The sequence below is a fragment of the Vanellus vanellus genome (genome assembly GCF_965231255.1).
Source record: "Vanellus vanellus genome assembly, chromosome: 5".
Taxonomy (NCBI): Eukaryota; Metazoa; Chordata; class Aves; order Charadriiformes; family Charadriidae; genus Vanellus; species Vanellus vanellus.
Window position 1 is genome coordinate 29865739 of NC_138910.1, and position 18886 is coordinate 29884624.

The following is an 18886-nucleotide window of genomic DNA, read 5'->3' on the forward strand; positions in this document are numbered from 1 at the left end:
ACTTCTGAGAAGCACAGCCTGAATTTGCAGAAGGCCACATGCTCCTAATGTCCTGTGAAGGCAGCTGAGCACAAGAGCAAAAACACTGCCCCACCATACAAGCTGCCCGAAAATGGGCAGCTTCCTGATTATTGGTCTGCAGGTCCCAGTTCCCTGGAGCACCATCCAGTGTAGTTATTTGAGACATGGGCCTCCGCATCATCCTATTGACTGTGAAGCAGCCTTAGCACCATTGATTTCCATGAGAAGTTACACTGACAAATCAACAGGGTCTGTGCGCGGGATCCTGGGGAGAGAGGGAAGGCACTTGTTGGGAAAAAGAGCTATTCTGCAATGATAAGGAAGCAGCCCCATCCCCAGAGGGAAAGGGTGATGACTGTGACTCAAAACATTCACAAAAAGGGAAAGCAAGCAGGGTAGAGCTCCTCTGAGATTATGGATTTCTTGTTTAAGAAGCAGCTTAAATGCAAAATCTAACTTGAGATGTGCACTTATGTCAAAGGGAGGATTATGAAGACAATCTTCAGTCTGATACATCCAGCAGAGCTGTCTCCAGCAAGATCATAGCATCACTATGACATTTTTAGGAAGGTAAGCATGTACATAAGTTCTGTGCCAAACATGCTTTGAAATGTTCTCGAGACACAGGAGTGTTTGGCTATGATGAAAACACAGCTCAGCCTTGCTTCCAGCTACCAGCTGGGATCCTCTAGATCTCTTCTCTTTCCTGTCCTCATCTGTCTTTTATTAGCAGAATATACATGGCTTTTTCTGTTATGAGGTTGCTTTTTGGGTCACTGACATATTCTTGGTGACATTGGCTGAAAAGCAGTGGCTCCCTTAGGAATCGCTGACTTTCTAGGACATCCTCATCTAAGCACTCCATGTTGAAAACCCATCTCCAAACAACCAAGTATCCAGCAGCATCCGAAGAAAAGTTTCTACCTCTGATATTCCACAGAAATAGTCAAAAGACAATCTCTCCCTCAACAGTTTACAACTTAACTAAATGCAAAAGTAATCCACAGGCTTGTCATCCGCGGTGTATCTGGCTCTTGGTTTTTGTCTGCTTTGTCTCTTCAGATTGTAAACTGTTTGAGGCAAGAACTGTCTTTGACTCTGTGTTTGGACAGCAGAGGGGTCCCAGTCCTTGCAGAGCCAGGTACCGTAATACAAATAAGGCACAATAATTTATTTTAAAATGAACATCAAAGAAAATAAAAGATTAAGAGAGAAAGAAAACCTTTCATAGCTCGAGGCTTCCCCCCATGACAGTGCTCCAGAAGAATGTGCTATCTGCTGGAGGGAGTATCTAACCCCAGTTGCTGGGAAGGCTGTGCGACGTACCGCCACGGAAGCCAACACCGGAATGCGCCTGGGCAAGGGGGGAGAGAAGAGGTCAAAAGCTAAAGCGTGATAAGCAAAGAAGAAAGCCCTTTAAAATATACACACGCATTTTCTTGCCAGGACCTATCAAGCCAAGAGTCAAAGCACAGTAATGGCATTTTGTTTATAAGGAAAAAGAAATGGCTTCTGGCCTAAGAATTTGTTTGCCAAGTTTCAGGCGAGGGGGAGGGTCTAAATGACTTGTTGGTTTAAGAATTTGTGTATTTTTAAGGAGGTGTTTTAATAAGATTGCTGGCATGGCCCTTTATAATACCGAGCACACAGCCCTGTAAGTACTTACTACAGAGCATGACACACCGTGGAAGCCAGCCCGGCGGAAGTCGATGGCAGCACTTACAGTTAAAGACGTCATGCTGGCTTTGCAGGGCTCAGCCACTTGGGTCACATCCAGACGTCAGTGAAGTTGATGGATGAACTCCCACCAGCTTCAGCAGACTTTAAATGAGGCTCTTGGTTTGTGACTGTAGCTGGGTAGGGGTCCGCAAATGTGCCCCTCTAGTTCAGCCTGTGGAAAATTTGCTGTTGAACTTACCTGGAGTGTGGTCCAACTGGAGCTCGCCCAACATGAAGGTGACCAGATGCTGCTCTGTGGGTAAGGACCTTCAGAGACCGCAGTGGGTGGGCCATTTTGGGCGCTTTTAGCAGATGAATGCACAGAGTTTGGGTCACCTCGCACTAGCAAGAGGTAATTTGATTTTTGAAGAGTCTTAACTGCACCCTGTGGTTACAGTGGGGTAAGAAAACTCAAGCCCAGTTCAAAGCCTTCAGTAGCAAAGACAACAGATTTGCTGGGGACTGGTGGAGGGATAGATGGCCTTTACAGCTCCATGGCCTCCTCTTTGCAGGTGAGGAGAAGCTGTGGCAGATCAGTGCCTTCTTCGCAAGCTGGGGGCCAGCACCAGAGGCTGTGTGGAGAAGGAGGATGCCGAAGCAAAGTGGAAACCAAGCAGGTTGTTTGCAGAGCTTGGGTCAGGAGGGTGGCTTGCCGCAGGCTTGGGGTTTTGCTGCAGTGGCTTCTGCTGCCATTAGCAAAGGGCCAGGCCTGTTGGCGTGTTACAGTGGTTCAGAATCTGTCCTCTCCAGCCGGGGTCACTGTGTGACCCCGTCCCTTCCATTTCCTTTCCCAGGTCCATTCACTGTGCCAAACAACAGCATGCAATCATCTTGTGGGGGTTATTTCTGCCTAATGTACCCACCCAGTGGGATTTCAGTGAACATTAAAGCAGTAGATGGAGCCTTTAATGAAGTTAACCTGCTGAAACCAGGAGAGCGTTTGGTTGAAGTACACCTGAAAGCCCTGGATTACACAGCAGCTGCTTCAAAAGGAACCCATTGCCTCCTTTCATACCGCTGCCGTACTGAGAAATAATACAGCACCTTTATATTCAGCCTAATTTAGTCAGCCTGCTGAAGTCTGAAAGCTTTTTTTATTAACTCTGAAGATGCAGGGGCTTTCCTCCCCCCGGTGGCACTGGCGACCCCCCCGCACAGCCTGCTGCTCCGAGCAGGCCCCCAGCAGCACGCCTGCGCCTCTCCTGCCACCGAGCACCTCCCGAACTGCGAGGAATCTCTCTCCCTCTCTCTGCTAATCCGATGATGGATTTTAACTCCATTAGTTCGTTTCCTCTGTTCTTTTCTGTTTTCTGCCGTTTATTCATTTCCCCCCATGCTCTTGTTCTGTCTCTTTGTTTCTTTTGCTACCTCCCTTCTCTGCTCTTCTCTCCTTTTTCCTCTGTTTTTTTTTTTCTTTCCCTTCTCTTCCATTCTCCTTTTCAGGCTGCCTCAGCACTCCCCTCGTTTCCCTTGCAGTGGTGTTGCTCCCCGGCTTTTCCCACAGCCCTCCGCCAGCTCCTGACACCACGGCGGGGCTATACTGGCCCGGGGCCCGTGGTGGCCACCTGAGCTTCAGGCCACGCTGCAGCCAGGCAGCGTGAAGGCTGGAGGAGCCTCTGCACACCAGCAACGCTCCTCCTGTACAAAATATCTGTGAGCAGGAAAGGTGGGGGGGAGGAAGCAGTTCCCTGCTGCCCTGCAGCTGGGCTGGCAGCTTGGAAAAATGGGGAGGGGACAATACATGACATGTTAGGAGGAGGCGAACAGTAACGGGGTAGGCAGGAGTGGGGTGGGTGGGTGGGTGAGCACTGGCCCACCACAGCACCCACCGAGCCCAAGGGGCAGCCTCTGGGCTCACCTGGCAGCCGCTGCTTTCAACCGCAGACTAGCAGCCACGGTACTCCCCATGAAAAATTAACTGGGTAGCTTGCTAATTAAGCCATCTCTACACTGGAAGTTTATGGACTTGAATGCAACGTGCCAAACTGCTTTCTCCAAGTTGGGGCATTGGCCTGCTTTTTGAATATGGACGAATTCCTGAGCAAATAGTCTGGCTGAAGACTAGGGCTAATGGGATGCTAAGGTAATTATTGGCTATTTGTGGCTATAAAATGAGATCTTGTAATCATGCACCTGATAGACTAATAAAAACATTTTATATGATGCACTTAGGGCTTTTTAGCTGAGGATCTCAAAGCACTGTCTGGAGGAGGAAAACTGCAGCAAGAAGTCTGCACTCCCGCGAGGAGCTGGAGAGACAACCCGCGCCGTCTGCCCCTGTGCCCCGCACTCCTGCTCTGTGGGTATCCTGCCAAAAATGTTTGAGTCCCTGCTCTCCTGCTGACTGACAATAGTTATGGTTTTATCTAGGCTGGGTATCATTTTTCCCCACTCTCATTCCTAACCCTGTTTCAGTCCTGCCGTGTTGTTTTCTCTGGAAGGCTGTCAAGTTCTGCGTTGGAAGTGTGTTTTGACATAAAACTGGGGGAGAGACCCTGTTTGTCCAGTTACTCTGGAGCCCAGAGAAGGTTACAGGAATACATGATGCCTTGGTTTTAATTTTATTTTCTTTTAAATCAGGATTGAGAAAGGCCCTAAGGAAAAGCTGGGGGGTTTCCTGCTTTACAGACACCTCCTGATGGTCAGTTCACGGGGTGAGAAGGACTCATTTAGAAAGCAGAAGCTGTGATTGCAAATAAATGAGGCTGTATGATCAATGTTGAAAAGGAGCTGCAATTAGAGGGAAGAGAAGAGCTGAAGAGTGCCAGGGGAAACCCTGGGTACGTGGGCCCTCGGGTCGGCAGCAGGGAACTGGGCAGTGTTTGAGGAGGCGAAGGCTTTCTGCTGGAGGGGAGGAGAGAAGTGGGGGAAATTTCACTGCATCACAGCTCTCGCTAATGCTTGGGCTGCAAAATTCTTTCAACCAAACTTAATGCAGATGGTACGTTAAATATTACAGTACCATTAAATTACATATTATCTCATTTTCAGTGAGGTTTTGTGGATGTTTCTGACATACAGATATGGAAAAATGCTGCAGTTCCCGATGGGTTTGGCAAATGCTTACTCATGGGTTTAAAATACCCACAGGAGGACTGAACAGAGAGGAGAGCCCTGAGCCCTCTGGCAGAAGCAGGACTTCCCGGGCATGGAAACCTGATGAGGTCCAGCCTTGCTTGGGGCAAGGAGCAACGCCCATGGCAGCAGCAGCTGCCCCTGCAAACAGGTAGAGGTAAGTTCAAGATGCATAGCTTCACCGTGTGCTGAGTTCCTTCAAACCTGACAGAGGATCTGAGTCTTAAACGTTTCCAAAAGAAGTTTTTTTGACTCTTTTGTACCTGAGCTGGACTAGCAGGTGCCACCGGCTTGGTTGTCATCCTGTCCTGAACACCTGCAGTGGTATAAACTGCAGTAGCACTGCCTGGTATTTCAGTTGTGCCTTTCCTTTCCTGACAGCAGCATGTTGTGGAGGGGAGACTTGAGATCTGACACTAAACACGGGGCTGGATTTGTGGAGAGCTATTGAAAAGCAGCTGAGAGAAACCTCTGTGGAGCAGCAGGTAACTTCATTTCCCATCACCATTTTCTTTCTCTAGGGTTATCTTCTCTTCACTCAGTAGCAGATCAGAGCTGATATCAGTTCAAGGTCGTGTTTGCACTCGTTTATTGACCTTAACCAGGGGAAACTCTGACTGAATGTAATGGGAGGAAAATTGCCCCTGTGCTGTATGGTGTCTGAGATGGGGCCATCTCTGATTAGGGTTTGGTAACCTCTTCCTTTTCCATGCACATCTCAAGGGAGGAATGATTCATGCTGTGGGTTTATATTACGCTCCAATATCAGTGTTATGGTCTGCGAGGGCTATTTATACACACAAAAAAATCACACTTTGCTAGCTTGATAGTAGTCTAACTAGAAGCAAGTAGTAAATAATAGTTGCATAAATCCACAGCAAAATACAATAAATAAGGCAGTAGAGTCAGTTGCCATTGGCTTTGCCTTGACTTCAACAGGTGTTGGAGCACATTTGAGCCACAGAAGATGCAAAATCAGGTATCAAAACACACAGAAGGAAGAGGGATGCTACAGCCCTCAGGGTAACGGCTGAAATATCAGACCTATCTGTCAGGCCAAATCTGTTGCTGTCAATGAACTTCCACTGGCCTCAGAGGAACTCGCTGCGTTCGTGTTGTGTCAATGCACTCAAACAGGTTGGCATTGTGATTTCATTGACGTGAGCTAGTGATGCTACCCGTAACTGATAGACAGCAGAGTACAAAATAATTAGTCTCATCACCCTAAATGAATACCAGTGAAACGTTCGTACTTTCCCTCTCACCCACACAATGATGTATCTCACTTCTGCCACATGCCACTATCTCTTCACTAATTACTAACTTGAAAAACTGAGGTAATGTAGTTTGAATCCCTTTGTCTACTGTATATTTGGAAGTTGGAATCTATAATCTAGGGACTGATCAACAACATAAAGAATTTGTTGTTCAGTAGCTTTTTGGTGTAAGGGTTTGGGGCTCATTTCACTTGTGTGCTTTGAAATTTCACTTCTCAAACAGGATGGGGGTGTGATTTAGCCCATTTGGCAGGTACTGGCTTTTAAGCCTCTTGCGGTCTGTGAATTTACGTGCCACGTAAATGCAGGTCCTGGTGGTTCTGACCCAGGCAGGGACTCCACACCTTCTCAGGGGCAAAGGCAAACAAACTTTCTGAGTACTCCTAAGGTGACTATGTGAACGCTGCTCCCGACTTGCGTTTTTAAAGCACATCTCGGAGAAAACTGATTGGGAGCATGGAAGCCAACCGCGGTGCGGTCCCGGAGAGGGTTTTGCGTTTGTCCCTTTAACGCAAGACTTTACACCGCAACACGGGTGTAAAGCTTCCCGCTGTGGCACGGCGGCTCCGGCCGAGGAACGCCGCCGCTTCTGGGTCTCGGCCGGCAGCGCACGAACAGGGACAATCCTTGTCCTGATGCTCCCCCATCTGACAATTTCTGGGTGTCTCCCCTTTCGCACAGCCCTGCTCTTTTGCAATTATTTCCATCGGGGTGGTGTTGTCTTTTTTTTTTTTCTTTTTTTTGTGGGGTTTTCTTTTTTTCTTTTTTTTTTTTTTTTCTTTTTTTGATTCCTTGCCTGCGCTGCCGGGCCGGGGAGCGCTCGTGAAAAGCGGCGCAGCCGGGGATGCGCCCGACGCCGCGCACCGCGGAGCCGCTCCGCGCACCGCGCTGCCCACCCCCCCCAACTCGACCCAGCGCTGCGGGAGCCTCCGCGTTTCCCCGCACCCGCGCACCGCCCCGCGCCCGCGCACCGCCCCAGTGGGGCGGTGCGCGGGCGCGGGGCGGTGCGCGGGCGCGGGAGCCCCGAGGGGGCGGTGCGCGGGCGCGGGGGGCGGTGCCGCCGCTCGGCGCTGACAGCCACATGCCGCCCTGCCTGAAAAGGCTGCGAGGCGCCGGCGGGGAGGGAGAGGAGGCGCAGACGGCGCCCCAGCCCGCACCGCTACCGCCGCCGCGCCCCGGGGGATGCCGAGGCGCCGGCCCCGCGGGTCGCCCTAGGGGAGAGCCACTCCGCCGGCACTGTCCGCCCCGCAGCCCCGACCCGGGGGAAGCCTCCGTCCCCCGCTGAGACCCTCCGCAGCCGCTCGCGAGTGGGGCGCCCACGCGGGGCGCGGCGCGCCCGGGGCAGGGAGGCGAAGCCCGGCCCCGCAGCCTCGGGTGTTGTTTTTGTTCTGTTTATTTTGTGGTTTGTTTTTTTTTTTTTTTTTTAATTTCTTGCGAAGGATGGATACGTTTCTTCTCGCGTGGGGATTTCTAGGGCTGTGCTTGCCCGGCTCCGGAGGCACGGCGGAGACAGGTAAGGCGCCCCCCGGGGCGGGGGATGCCCCCGGCCGCGCGTGGGCGAGAGGGCCCTCCCCGCCCGCCCAACTTTCGGGTGCCCGAAAAGCACAGAGGCTTTGCCCGGCCTCGGGCATTGCATAGGGAATAAACGAGGGATCGGCGGCTCCGCGCAGCTTTCGCAGCATGGATTTTAGGGGGGGTCGTGAGTGCGGCGGGGATGGCGCGCCCCCCTCCCCTCCCCAGGAAAGGCGTGCAGCGTGTGTAGCCGAGCAGTTCCCACCGCCCGGCGTGAAGGGGCGAAGGGACGGAGCCGCATTGGAAAGTTGCGTGCTGGTTTTGTTTTGGGGGGGACGGAGGACTGGGAAGGGAGGGGAAGCTGTAGGGACCAGCCGCATCACGGGCACTCGCATCCGGATGCTCGCGGCCCCGTTCCCGGTTGCAGCCTCGGGAAACTTTAGGTGAGAAATTGAAATCATCTGGCAGGGAGCAGGCAGCCGGCAGCCGCGGAGGGCGGCGCTGGGAGCGGGCGAGGCTTGTAGCCGTGGCGGCTCTCGCCCGTGGGATGCACCCTCCGGGCAGCCCCCCGGGAAAGCCTGCCCGCCGTACATGCGGGACCCGCACGCACTTGGCAAACGCCGGGTAGTCCCGGGACCCGGCGGGTCCGTGGCAGGTTTTGGGGCGCGAGTGTTTGTTTTTTTTCTGGTCTTCGCTTAAGAGCTAAACTGGGCTGTCAGGAGGCGCAGGGATGAAGCTCCAGTGCCTGCTTTGCTTCGGCTTGGGGACGGGAGAGGGGCAAGAGCGGGCTGAGGCTGGGCTCCCTGGCCACTGGCGTTGGGTCTGGCTAGTGACGGAAGCAGGGTCCCCACCTGGAGCAGTCACTGAGGGGAAAAAGATATGCCTCACCCAGCCATCCACCGCTCTCTTGGGGCTCCTTCTGCGGTCAGCAGCCCAGGAGCTGCCTGGTAGGACGGTGGTGGCAAGCCAGCAGCTGCAGAGCTGTGGGTTTCCCTTCCCGTTAGCCGGGGCCTCGGGACGTGCGTCGGACAGCCGGCGGGGACACAAGGTCCTGCGCTGCAGTCTGACCCGGGCAGCGTTAGATGGCGAGGTGCGATGTGCCTGTGACTGTCCCTGCCTTTCCCCCTGCTCTGTGGTGGCACAAACACCAGCTTCCCCCTTGGAAAGGGGAGAGTCTCTGCTGCTTGAGAAAGTCCCTTTTTTTTTTTTTTTTTTTTTTTTTTTTTGCAGTAGGGAAGCACAGACGTTCCCGGCAAACACGCTCCGTGTACATTCAGTTGCCGGTTGGCATCGCCTCCTTCCTTATGGTTATAAAGGAAAGAAAAAAAAATCTCATCTTTTGTTCAAATAGGAAAACAAATGAATAGGCACTCGATGGGATGAAGAGAAAGGGCAAGGTCCTGGGAGGCTCCTGCCAAGTGCGACAGTCTTTTCAGATGGTCCCTGTTGCAGAGGCAGTGTCTGGTCTCCTGGAGTGGGTATTGTGCTGAGGCAGATTGGGCTGTAACCTGAGGCTCGCTCCTGAGGATGCACTGGTCAGGCTGGCTGCGATCCCTGTGGCTGCTGAGCCTGAGTGTGTGCTTGTGTCTGTGTGTGCACCTCCTTCTATCCTTGAGTGGGCTCGGGATCAGGACTTCTAACTGGGAAGGGGTTTATGAGCCAACCATGTTTCTGAGACCATTCAGTTGCTGTAAGAAATGTTTATTTGAACGCAGGGTTTTCCCGGCTAAGCAGAGCATCACATGGTGTTGGAGCCAGCAAGGAAGTTGTCTCCCTGCGGCTGACACCAGCGGCTGTTTGCCGAGACGTTGTGGTGCTGCAAACCCAGTCAAATGACTCTATTGCTAGCCCAGTGAGCAAAGGTATGGGCTAACAGGACACGAACCTTGATCAGGCTACGCTCAGTGCTAGTAAATTAGCCAGCCTAGTAAGAAAAACATGCCAGAGGTAGATGGATTTATGTTTCAGTCTGGTGTATCTGAAAGCCTTCCCCCATTATGAAAGTCCCTCTTAAGGTTCCCTAAGGGAGGTTAGTAGAGAGGGGAGATGTTTTTAATAGACAATAATATGATAATCCACATGGAAAAAACCCTCGTGCAATATTTCTACAGTAAGAGATAAACAGTGCAGCTGCCAATTTGTATGTAGCCAAGCAAACGCTGAGATAACCATGAAGGGGAGCGGGTGGGAGACCCTGGAAGATAAATCTGAAGGCTGCTGGATGGCTGTGTGTTTTTCATCTTCCCGTAAAAAGCAATCAAGTAAGAAAGTAACAGATTTGAGTGACCCAAGTACTAAGCCATTCAGATGATGTTTACGCAGCGCCAAGCAAAGCTCACTCTTGAAGCCTTCCAAATAGTTTGCTTAAAAGCCAGTGTTTTTAGTAATGACTTAGGAGATGTAGCAAGGTGGGGAGGGGGACCAAAACAAATTGCTGCTGAGCAGGCATACGGCCGCACGCACACCCACACAAGGTTGAGTGTAACACTTTTTGCCCGTTGTGCTGTTAGCTCGTCTCTTACTGGGAACAAAAGCTTTTTTAGCCTAGGAATCAGACAGTTGTCAGGAGCATCGCTGAAAACGACTGATACAAGCTCAGTGGGGGGGCTCCGACCCAGGTTAAGATACTACATTTTGTTTTCCTAACTTTTCTGCCGCAGAAAAATCATGGCTTATGGTGACTGGAGTGACAGGCAGTCATACTGGTCCCAGGGGGCTCTACAGAGGTGCTTCCCATCTCTCTGTCTTCCTCCTTCACCCCTCCAAGCCCACTTCCCAGTGTTTACTCTGTGTTTGGTACCTCGTGCGTGGCCTAGAAGGTTAAAATGAGAAATCAACTTGCTTTGCTGGGCCGGAGAAGGCAGCGCTTCCCGTTCCAGTAGCATGCCGCTCCGGACAGGCGGGTGGGTTGGTTTCCTAGCAGAAACCTCCAGTGCTGCTGGGCTCCAGGACGTGGTGGCCTTGTATCGCAGATAGCCTGTGAGGAGAAAGCATCCTTCATGGGGTTTAGGAAGCTGTCAGGTTAAGATAAGGCTAGGATCCTATCCTGTGGGACCCCCAGTTGTATTAATAAGGAAAAATTAATTTTTAAGCACTGGGATTGCTGCCAAATTATATGACCTCTGACAGACCAGCTGTGCTAGGAAAATAAATCGTCTATATCTGAGACCTGTGATCCTATCTGAAATCGAAATAGAAAAAGTCTGCATTTAGCCACGATGGTGGGGGCAGATTGAAGCAGCTTGAGAGCAAACTGGAAGCTGCTAAACTTGCTCTCCATTGTGTGGTGAAGTCACTGCCACCATGTCCCCATGGGGTCTCGGGAATACAGTTGTCTAATCCGGGAAGTGCGGAGAGCTGATGTGCCTGCACACACCCAAGCTGGGGCTGATGGTGCCGGCACAGAGGTGTGGGCAGAAGCGGGGTGTGAACGTTTCCAGCTCTACCCTCACTCTATAACAGCCCTTTGACACATTTCTAATTATAATACACACACAGACAAAGAGGTAGCTGGGCTATTTTCGAAATCCCTGTCTACACCCTGGTGGAAACCGCAATACTAGCAACAACATAAATCAGGGCTGTTGCTAGCAGTGTTGCACACGGCTTAGCGCTACAGTAGCATGGTTTTAATCTTACTCAGAATCAAAGGGTCAGCCTTCTCCCTGCCTGAGCCAAATCGCAATCTCAGAAGGCCGAACACTCAGCCAGGCTTGATGCCTGTGCAGTGAAAAGACACAAGCGCAGACACGGAGGAGAGGTTTGTCAGCACGAGGTCGGCAGGCACAGGGCCAAACACTCGAAATCACAACTTGGATCTGTAACCCTTTCTGTGTGCAAGTGGTGTCTGTCGATTGCGTGGGGGAGGATAGCTAGGGTAATGTTGGGGGGCCAGGGCCCCGACTGCAGCCTTGGTGAGGCAGACTCTTCCCAAACGGGTTGGAGAAAGGGGTACAATCAGCGAGGCGATATGCAGAGTAGCCCAAAGTATTACTTGCAGGGATGGGTGGCTGCAGAGACTTTCTGTCTGAATGCTTCTTCCCCCTCTTCATACTTGATGAGCCAAAGAAAATGGGCCCCAGAGATGAAGTGCTGGGCTCCAGGTCTTTGCAACCTGCCCTGATTTCTCCCTGTGCATTTGAGACAAAGGCAAGACATCTGCCCCTGTTGTTCTGGTGGGTCACCCCTAGCTGTGAAGCGCTGTCTGTGTGGGGCTTGAATGCCTGCCTTTATCTACGTCCCTCTTAGGAAGATGGTGAAGCCAAAAGGACACTGTCCTTTCACTCTGCTTACATTTTGTTAAAAGGTTCCCTTGGACCCTGTTTTTTTTAGTGGATGCTTGTGGCGAGAGGAGGGAGGAAAACCCCAACCCCTTGTGTATGTAGACACACACACACACACTTACTGTCTCCCTGGTTCCTCCTCTCTCTCCACAAGCACACAGATCTCTACCTTTTCTCTTATGCACAGGGCACCTCTAGTCACCCCCACCTTGCTGCCTGCCACACATGGTCCTGCATCCCTCCCTTCCCCACGCTCTCCCTCATGCTCCCACAGCCCCTCGGCAACTTTCTCCCTTATGCACACCCCCAGGCTCGCCCCTGCTTTCCTCCCTTTCTGTTTGACCGCTGAATATGTGCTCAGCAGGAAACAATGTGTTTAAGACACTCGCCAGAATGTGTAATAACTTCAGCACTAGTAGTGAGCCTCAGCAGTAGCTGGATTTGAGCAAGCTGTCGTAAAGGCTGAAGCCGCTGCTGCTCGGCAGCATGTGCGAAGGGAGCTGCCGTGACGCCTCTCCCCGGGTGGCTCTGGAGGGGCTTCTTCCCTTCCCATCCCCTACTGTTCTGTCCCATCCGTGGGGCTGCCTACTGCCAAGGCACTGGGTTTTGCTCTGTGGCTCCAACAGGAGCCTTGGGAGGGAGGGCTGAGCCAGGGGTGGTGTGAGATTCAGAGAGACTCTGCCAGTCGCCTTGGGAAGAGGCAGGAATAAACTGCCATTGCCCTGTGGGGAAAGCCAGGATTCAGTTTTTGTGAAGAATGGACCCTGACAGATGGGCTCGAAAGGTGTGAAGGAGCTGGGAGGGTGCAGGGGGAGATGAGAGATGAGATAGGCTTTTTTTCTTCTTGGAATTGTTGTAATAACAATACTAATTAGTATTTCAGAGGCATTGAACACCTTTCATCAAGCCTGAAGCTCTTTACAGAGGAAGCCTAGGTGAATCCATGGCTTGCTCTTTAATGTGTGGAATTAGAAGTGTCTCTCGTCTTTCCTCTGTGGCCCTCAAACCAGCCTGTTATTGATAGCGTTCACGAGGGTGGCTCAGCAAATTGTTTCATCCTCTTATTATTTCCTAGTGTAGCTTTTAGGTAGGGTGGCAGGCTGCCATCCAGGACGCCTCTGCTTTATTTCTGCTTCTGCTCTGAGCCTTCAAGCTTCCCCGAGTTTCTGTTTCCCTGCCTGCAGTATCGGCAAGGTTTCCTCAGAAACTGCCCTATCTGCAGCTTGAAGCTGCCACCTGTTCCTGGGAGACAGTGGTGTGTTTCCACGAGACTTCAAACCCTTGAGAGCCTAACACAGAGGCAGAAGAAACAGGAGTGATTCCTGCAAGTTCAATATGCAATTATCCCCCTCCCTTGCATGTGCATGTACACACTCACGCGCACTCTCAAATGATTACCAGAGTAGCCAGGAGCTGTAATTCCAGACCCACTGATTATATTCGCGGGCAAGCTGGGAGGATTGTGTGCACACGTATCTATATAAAGACTAACACTATTAAGCTGGGTCCTATTGGAATTGCATTTGCCTGTGATATAAGACAACAAATAACAAAGATAGCAGAGGTGGCACCATGTAAAACCAGGATATGAAATCTTATCAAAGATACAAGGTTGGGAGGGAGCCGGGGAGGAAGAAGGGGAACCACCAACGCCCCGAAGTGGCAACAGTTAAAGCTCAAGAATTGCCACTGAGTCCAGTGGCACAAAGCTATGCCAGCCCCTGGAAGGTGGCTATCCAGAACCGCAGGTGTGGAAATCGGCCGAACTCCAGTGATTTCAAAGCAAATTACCTGGATTTGCATGCAGGATTTGGCCCTCTCTTTTTCCATGGTGAAGCTTGGTTAGGTCTCTATTTCAGGTTTCCACTTAATTCTTCTGTGGATTAACATGGCAAAGAAAGTGCAGGTATCAGAAATCTCCAAATCTCCTCTCTCTTCCTCCCTCCAACACTCCCTTCTTATTTAAAAATAATTTTAAATTATTCCTTTTTGCAAAGGCTCACAGCTAAAATGTTCCATTTGCTGAGCTTTCCGGTGTTCCCCACTCACTGCTGTCCAGCGCTATAAAGTGAATATATTGCATCCCTCCCCAATTGCCTTAGGAAGTGGTCAAACGGCTGCATTCCTCAACTGATGGATTGGCGCGTTCCTTTCTTGCTTAAGCCCAGGCAGTGTTTTTATGAGCCTGTCTTGTGACAGGCTTGAGACACTTTGAATCAGACAAAATCCTAGTTCAGATCACAAAAGCAGTCTTTAAAGTCTGCTTTGCTGTGCCTCTATTTTTTAAGTGAAATTTTAGCTAAACTGGTAAAGACCCCTGGTGAAATGTTCAGGGGACTTTCCCCGGTTGTGTGAAATCCCAAGTGGTGGATGTGGGTACAGCTCTGGGATGAAATGTGCGTGTAAGTGCTTTGTGGTGTTTGGGTGTGTTTGTCCATTAATTTGTTCAGGAAGCCTTTGAAGCTTTATCTCGCAATCCAAAGCAAACACGCTTCTGCTAAAATGATCTATGCTACTGGGGATAAAATATCTAATCTTATTAGCTTCCTCTGCACTATGTCTCTCCTTGGCCAGTGGCTAAGCTGTATCACTTAAATCCGAGAGTTTGCATTTATGTTCCTGCCCGGTGTGAAAATCGTACAGTTTGGGGTGAGAGCCCCTTCCACGTTAGCTATGCCCAGAGCCCGGGCAGCGAGGCAAGGATGAACATTAACAGTAATGAATCCTCAGCAGAATAGATCTGTTTCTCCCCTCCATGCCAGGGTTTGGCAAAATGCTCGGATGCACGTGGACCTTGAAAAACTTTGCTTCTTGAAGAGCTGTTTGACTCTAACAGGACTGAAATGCAGGGTGTGCTTAACAAAAGCTTGCGCCAAGTTCAGCAGCTCTGAGAGCAGTAGGTCATGTGTGCCAGGACTTGTATTTTGCTGTGCTGTTGGAGGGTTGGCAGGGCAAATCTCCTCTGCCCGGCGCTGAATCCCAAGATGTCGAAATCTTCTGCGGTAGTTGGACGAGAGTGTGAAGCTGGGCTGTGAGGGCCTCGTGCGAAGAAGAAAAATAAGTGACAAGGCTGGGCGGTGCATCCCTCTGCTGTGGGACTGCCGGGATCTCTCTTCATTGCTCCTTTGCTGCCCTCAAATGCTGCTCTTTCTGAGAGGTGCAGACGCTGATGCTGCTGCTTGCCTGTAAGGCAACAAGAACGTCATAAATTTTCTGCGCAGCCCTGAATTACATCCCCAAAGTAAACTGAACCCAGCAGATCAAAACACGTGATAGTTTTCTGCTGGACACTACAAGCTCTGAGAGGCTGTAGTATGTGTGTTTGTTGTGAAACGGGCCTCTCTGGTCATGATTATTTTTGTAACAGGCAGAGTTGGCTTTAGTTTCTGTGTTGAAGGTCCAATAATAACAGTGAGCCCTACTCTCCTGGGGTGAGGGAAATCCAGAGGGGTTTAATCGGCAGGAAATTCAAGTAGGAGAACGCTTTGCTCCCGGCCTAAGGTTTCAGTGTGTGCTGATGAGCTGCAGAGCTGAAAAACCCCAAGGGTGGGTGGAAGTTCCTGGGGTCTGGCTGTTATTTTTGGGTCCCCTGAGTGATGATTGTTCGTTGCAGCCTGGGGCAGGCAGGGGGAGACTTTATGAGCCTGGAAGTCTCCAGCAAGTCAGGGCAGGGAAAGAGGGGTCTGCCCCTCGCAAAGGGTGAGGAGCTCAGCTGCTGATACTCATCTCCATGGGAAACTTTGGAGGTGCCTGCTGTACGCTGTGGTGTTTGCAGGAATCTGCCCTTGCGAGCCTCTCCAGGTCTTCCTTTCCCATCCCTACGGCTTGGTTGTCGTCCTTTGGTGCAGTTCCCCTGTTGGGGTGGTCCTGCAAGGAGAGGATTGCTAGGATAATGTAAATTGCGTGGTGGGCCTTAACAAAGGAGGGAATCTGGGGATTTCCCATCCTGGACATAGCCTGCTCCGACACTGCCAGGGAGTGCCAACTTCTGTAGCCTCAGCTGAGGAGCCCGGCTGCTCTTCCATGGCCGAGCCATCAGCACACTCCTCCACTGGCCCCTCCACCATGCAGGCTGGCAGGGGCCCCAGCAGTTTGCTTTCAATGCCTGTGTTTTGCTTACTGAGCAACGGGATGTCCCGCGCACCTGGCAGACTTGGCTTATACTTCAGAATTTAATTTTAATTTTATTAAGTGAATTCAGGGCTGGCAAAAGCTGCCAGAGCCCATTAGCTGTGGAGCATGTCTCTATTCCAAAGCATACAGCCAGGGCAGTAGCCATGCCACTCACCTTTTTTCTCTCTCTCTTTTTTTTTTTTTTTTTTTTTTTTTTGCATGGATTCAATGCACCCATTTGAAAGTACACATTTATGTAGAAGGTTGACCCTCTACTGTGTACAAAACCAGCCTAATTTTATACAGAACACCAGTGTTTGGCATGCCTGTTAAGGCAAACTCTTTGCCTGTCAGTGGGCACAGTGATAGATTATTTTTTTTTTGTTGCAGGTGTTTATCTGCTAGATACCAGTAAATCAAAAGAGAAGAAGCCCAACAGAACAATTACAAAGATATTAAAATCACTTTGCCTCTTCAGATAACTCTAAGAAGCCCCAATTTCCCTGGTATGCTATTGCCCACCACGTGGCCTGGTGCTGTGCGTGGACAAGGCAGTGCTGCACTGAAGCATTTCTCTGGACCTTCTTGGGGAGGGATGAATAAGAGAGCAAAATCTGTTCCTCTGAGAGACACAGATAAACTTTCCTGCAGGTGGAAGGCTTTCTCTGCTGCAGAAAGATGGTGAAAATTTCCTGGTGGTTTCTGAACATCCAAGGGATGTGGCTGGTGCTCTTGTCTGCTCAGTGGTTTTCCCTGCTTGTCCCATTTTGCTGCAGAGAACACAGTCGCAGAGAGCTGGGCTCCAGGCCCTCTCACTCAGGCTGTCCTCACTGGCACTGACAGGTTAACTTGGGAACTAAACTGAACTGAAATCGGGATCAAGCCCAGGGATTTCCTTAGCTCAGTCTTGCTGACTTGCAATGGACTTGCAGGGCAAGGGAGAGGTTTTGAGGTCAGGGTAAACCTGGTTTTCTGCTTCTGAGTTCATTCATCAGGGAAGAGCTGGAGCAAGCTGGAGCCTGACACCCCTGTTCACATTGCAGTTCCCCTCAACCAGTTGGAGTTGCAACAGCTCACAGAGTATTCATAGTATCCGGCGTGAGTAAGGGGCTAGCAGCTTCTGAGTGGTGGGTGATGTTGGTGGTATCAGCCTAGCGGGTAGCATGTGTGTGAAAGCTGGAGAGACGGGGAGGGGATGACGAGGTGTGGAAGTATTGACTGTATTTTCATTGCTTCGAGACTTTGCCCTTTCCAAGAAAAATAATCTGCAGCTTGAATATTTCTCTTTGCTGGAGGGGGTGGACATGTGTGCAAACGAGGTGTGAATTTTTATGAGAAGGTGTGAAAGTGCATACATGAGTGAAGTGTGAATTACACGTCTATTTGTACGTCGATGTCAACAAGTCCGTGAATTTCTTCCTTCCACGTGAATGTCTCTTTTTCTCTGTCTCCCCTCAAACCCACATAGACACGTGTGTGGGCAAATATGCCTTGCTGAGAGATTTCTGCAAGAACGTAGGTTTGTAAATGTTTGTGTGTTGAGCAAGCTCTCCTGTGGAACAAAACCAGATGTTTTTGAATATTCTCAGCTCTTCTGTGGCGGTGTTGCGATTTTGCCCCTCATATTTTTCAGGATACTTACAGGATTATTTTAAGAAAAAAAGGAAGGCTGCAGAGATGCCTTTGGGTGTGTGAGAAGAAAGTTATTTTGAAGAATGAATGTGTTAGAGGGCATGAAAAATATGGGGGAAACTGAGACAGTGCTTTTTCATGGTGAAGGAAGCATCTCTCCCCCGCAAAGGGCCTTCTTGCTGCCCTTGTTCCCGCACAGGACACATGCGTTTTCCACAGGCAGCATGCAGGTAGTGTGCAGACAGGGTGCAGGCAGCAGCCTGTTTATTCAAAGTGCTTTTTTCCAGGACGCATTGCTGCCGAGGGGTCCTGCCTCGCTCCTGCTGCTTGTGTTGGCTCCGGCAAGAGGGTGGTTTGAAGGCCGGCTGGGATGTCCCTAGTGAGAGTGGGCAGACTTGTGACAGCCTGGCAGGGGGCACCCCTGGGGCCTGGCAGACCCCATGGCAGAGGGACAGAGCCAGACCTGCAGCAGGGGGTTGAGGCCACACACTAGTCTGCGCTGCTTTGCTTCTCCCGGGTGGTCCCAGGGCTTTGCAGCGAGTGCTGCCGTGGGAGGGACGGAGACAATCCTCAGGGCCAGGGCAGTGGGGAGCAGCGCAGAGACCTTTGGCTTGCAGAGCTGATGGGGTGTGGGACGTGGTTACTTTCTGACACTGGGTGTACGGCTCTCTGCCTCAGCTCCCACAGGGGCCTGGGATGTGCCTCAGACCCCATCACAAAGTGTGCACATCTGGGCCCTGGGAAAGCCCACCCACATCCTCCTGTGGGACCGGAGCCCTCCAGGACTGAAGGGAGGCTGTGGGGACAGCCCTGCAGTGGGGACAACCCACGAGGGTTTGTGTCCCATGTTGTACCCTATTGCTTATCATCAGGGAGGCAAAAGCCTTTCTGCAATGTGGACCGGGATCACCCTGTATTCCAGCCAGCCTGCCCTGTGGAGGGGCCTAGGGTTTTTCTGGGTTTTGTCCAGTTTGCTGTTTTTTGCTTGTTTTGCTGGGTGTGAGGAGGCAATGCTGTCTTCCGGGGGCAGCTGTGGCAGCCTGTGGGGTCATGGTGCTGGGACAGGGTGGTGGCAGGGGAGGGGGGCAGTGAGAGGCACGAGATAGGGGCCCCATGGAGAAAGGGACTTTGTTGGGATTTGTAGTGCATTATCAATTGACCCTGTGATGCAGATTTTCCTCCCAGCAAGTAATGCAATAATAAATTTGATTTGCAACGTTCATGAGATTAAATGTTTTTTTGAAGATGAAATCA

General features: G+C 51.0%; 1 protein-coding gene across 2 annotated transcripts in view; it reads left to right on the forward strand.

The window, feature by feature from the left end:
• Positions 1–7532: 7532 nt before the first annotated feature.
• NRP2 (neuropilin 2) overlaps positions 7533–18886 on the forward strand; it is a gene marked incomplete at both ends in the record, with an annotated part of 88552 nt that continues 77198 nt past the window's right edge. For both annotated transcript variants that reach the window (XM_082483484.1, XM_082483485.1), the window contains one exon: positions 7533–7605. In XM_082483484.1, the coding sequence (XP_082339610.1) occupies positions 7533–7605 (73 nt within the window). The remainder of the gene's footprint in view (positions 7606–18886) is intronic.